Source organism: Anopheles darlingi, chromosome 2, assembly GCF_943734745.1.
Source record: "Anopheles darlingi chromosome 2, idAnoDarlMG_H_01, whole genome shotgun sequence".
NCBI lineage: Eukaryota > Metazoa > Arthropoda > Insecta > Diptera > Culicidae > Anopheles > Anopheles darlingi.
In genome coordinates, this window is record NC_064874.1 from 1,825,001 (window position 1) to 1,827,500 (window position 2,500).

The 2,500-nt window shown below is 48.2% G+C and overlaps 2 protein-coding genes across 4 annotated transcripts in view; both read left to right on the plus strand.

Annotated features, from left to right (window-relative positions):
• Positions 1-1,751, plus strand: part of LOC125952057 (alpha-1,2-mannosyltransferase ALG9) — a 2,031-nt gene extending 280 nt beyond the window's left edge. Inside the window, exons 1-4 of the mRNA XM_049681289.1 lie at positions 1-152; positions 210-409; positions 474-909; positions 976-1,751. The exon at positions 1-152 is cut by the window's left edge and continues 280 nt beyond it. Of these exons, the coding sequence (XP_049537246.1) occupies positions 1-152; positions 210-409; positions 474-909; positions 976-1,648 (1,461 nt within the window). The 3' untranslated portion in view covers positions 1,649-1,751. The remainder of the gene's footprint in view (positions 153-209; positions 410-473; positions 910-975) is intronic.
• A 275-nt stretch (positions 1,752-2,026) lies between these two features.
• Positions 2,027-2,500, plus strand: part of LOC125952058 (protein-L-histidine N-pros-methyltransferase) — a 1,918-nt gene continuing 1,444 nt past the window's right edge. Inside the window, exons 1-2 of one of the 3 annotated variants that reach the window (XM_049681293.1) lie at positions 2,027-2,261; positions 2,412-2,500. The exon at positions 2,412-2,500 is cut by the window's right edge and continues 99 nt beyond it. Coding sequence is in view for 1 of the 3 variants with exons in the window: in XM_049681291.1 (XP_049537248.1) it covers positions 2,370-2,407 (38 nt within the window). In the remaining 2 variants the exon portion in view is untranslated. The other 2 variants (XM_049681292.1, XM_049681291.1) reach the window with 2 other exon arrangements.

Here is a 2,500-nt window from a genome sequence, read left to right on the forward strand (position 1 = left end):
GAATTTGGCCTACGCTCCTACGCCTATCTATGGCTGCACGGTGGACCGACGAAGCTGGCAGAGCTGGTAGTGGGCAACGGGCCGGGACTGTTTTACTTCCTCCGGTGTCTCCTCGCATTAGTATGTGCCCTGCTAGAGTTCCGGCTGTACAAGTAAGAACCGTATTTGCCGTAGAATCGAGTGCCTTTCTTATAACTCTCGCGTTCCAGGGTCATCAAGCTGATGTGCGGATCCAGCGTCGGCAACATGTGGTTGTTTTTCCAGCTGGTCAGCCCGGGCATGTTCATCTCTAGCGCTGCCCTGTTACCGAGCAGCTTCTCAATGTTTGTCACCATTGCAACCATGACCGCTTGGATGGCTGGCAGATCGAGGGCCGTAATTGCCGTGACCGCACTTTCTGGTCTTATAGGTGCGTCCTCTGCGTTCACAGCCCGTCAGCACGAACATTCATTCTGGTATTCTTGGTCACACAGGATGGCCCTTTGCTGTTATCGTTAGCATTCCTTTCGTGCTCGAGCAGCTGATCTGGAAGCGCCAGGTATGGGACTTTGCCAAACACGCTCTACTGTTTGGCTTGCTGTGGGGCGTTCCAATTGTGCTGATCGATAGCTATTACTTCGGCAAACCGACCATGGCCGCCTTAAACATTGTCCGGTACAACGTGTTCACTTCCCATGGACCGGATCTTTACGGAGTAGAGCCAGCCAGCTTCTATGTGAAGAACCTTTTGTTGAATCACAATTTGCTCGCTGCACTTACCGTGCTGTTTCCGCTAGTGTCCATCGCTGCAACTGCTCTGCGGCTGAAGGTCGACAAAAGTAAGCTCTCGCCGATGATGGCACTGTGGAAGCTGTCTCCTCTGTATCTGTGGCTGGCGGTGTTTTTCATTCAGCCACACAAAGAAGAAAGGTAAGCAGGGTATCCCTCCGAAGCCGCAAAGAACTACTATAATTCTTTCCTTTTTTTTCTCTTTAGATTCATGTTTCCAGTGTATCCTTTGTTTTCGTTTGGAGGTGCTTTAACGCTAGCGCTACTGTCCAGCATGGCAAGTCGTGTCTTTGGAGGGAAACGATCTAGCGCTCTAAATCGCATTATAGCAGGCGCGCTATTTGGCGTGACAGTAGTGCTAGGATTGTCTCGAATAGTAGCAGTTTGTATGAATTACCATGCACCGGTGACGGTTTTGGGGGGACTTCCACCCACCAGTCGCGAAACCAATTTGTGTTACGGCAAGGAGTGGTACCGGTTTCCGGGGAGTTTCTTATTGCCGCCCAACTATCGTGTTCGTTTTATTCGATCGAGCTTCACCGGAATTCTGCCAGCGTACTTCCAAGAAACGGCAAATGGAACCACTGTGGTACATAGTTATTTCAACGATCAAAACATTGGCCATGATCATATGCTGTTTGGTTTGTCCGGGTGTGATTATCTTATCGATCTGGACACGGGCGAAGACTTTGATACAGCAAATCCCGAGCCAAACTATTCGGCCGATACAAGTACATGGTCAGTGGTTCGATCTAGTGAATTTATGATCGGTTCCCGATCGAGTACACTGGCACGTGCGTTTTATGTGCCTTTCTTATCACAGCGGCATGCGGTGTACGGGAAGTACAATTTGTTGAAGAGAACAGTTACTGGACGCTGATATCGGTAAAGTTAAGTTTGTTAATCTCGTTGTAAATATGAAAAAAAAGAAACCGTGAATAAAATATTCATACCCGTGAAGGTATTTCGGAGTATCGTTATCATTTTTGGGTGGATTAACCGCCCATCTGAAAAGGTGAAACGCCCTTCAGAAACGGAAAAATCGTCCTTTAGAAACGGCCAGAAGCCAGAAACGAACGAACGAACGAGCCAGAACCCCCCATTTCGTCCTCGAGTTGTAAATCGTTTTTAAAACCTGCAAAACTATTTCACTACCCACCCACCGTACACTAAATAGTTTGGAATGCAACCCCATCACGGAATCACTGGAATCCCATAATATCCGCCACAAGAACGCCCCAAAGAATGACAGGTTGGTTCTAGCTGCTGGTGCATGCAAAAATGCATCCTGCACCAGCTGATGGAGAAAGCGCGTTGTGAGTAGAATTTAGGTTTCCTTTGATTTCGATGCTTACCTCGCGAATAGGCATTCCGTTACCCAACGAAAGATCGCGCCTACAGCTCGCCGATTAACCAATCACCCGCCCAGATTGTTGGCAGAGGCGTGCACTGATATCATCTCACTGATAGCAGGACAGGACGTGCTACTTACGGTGAGTGGAACGAGATAAAGGGGTCTTTTATATCGGCTGTAGTCGTTTGCACAACTAGATGTAGTTCCCGTGTGTTTGATCGGCAGGACAGTTTAGCTAATCGCCAGTATGTTCTTTATGTTGCTAGTGTTATTCCTCTTCTCGGTGTAGGTTCTTATCCAGGGTATCCAGGCTGCATGATATCCGAGGAGTTGGCCATATAGTATCGGGCGCTTTACCATTTCTCCAATTCTCATTGC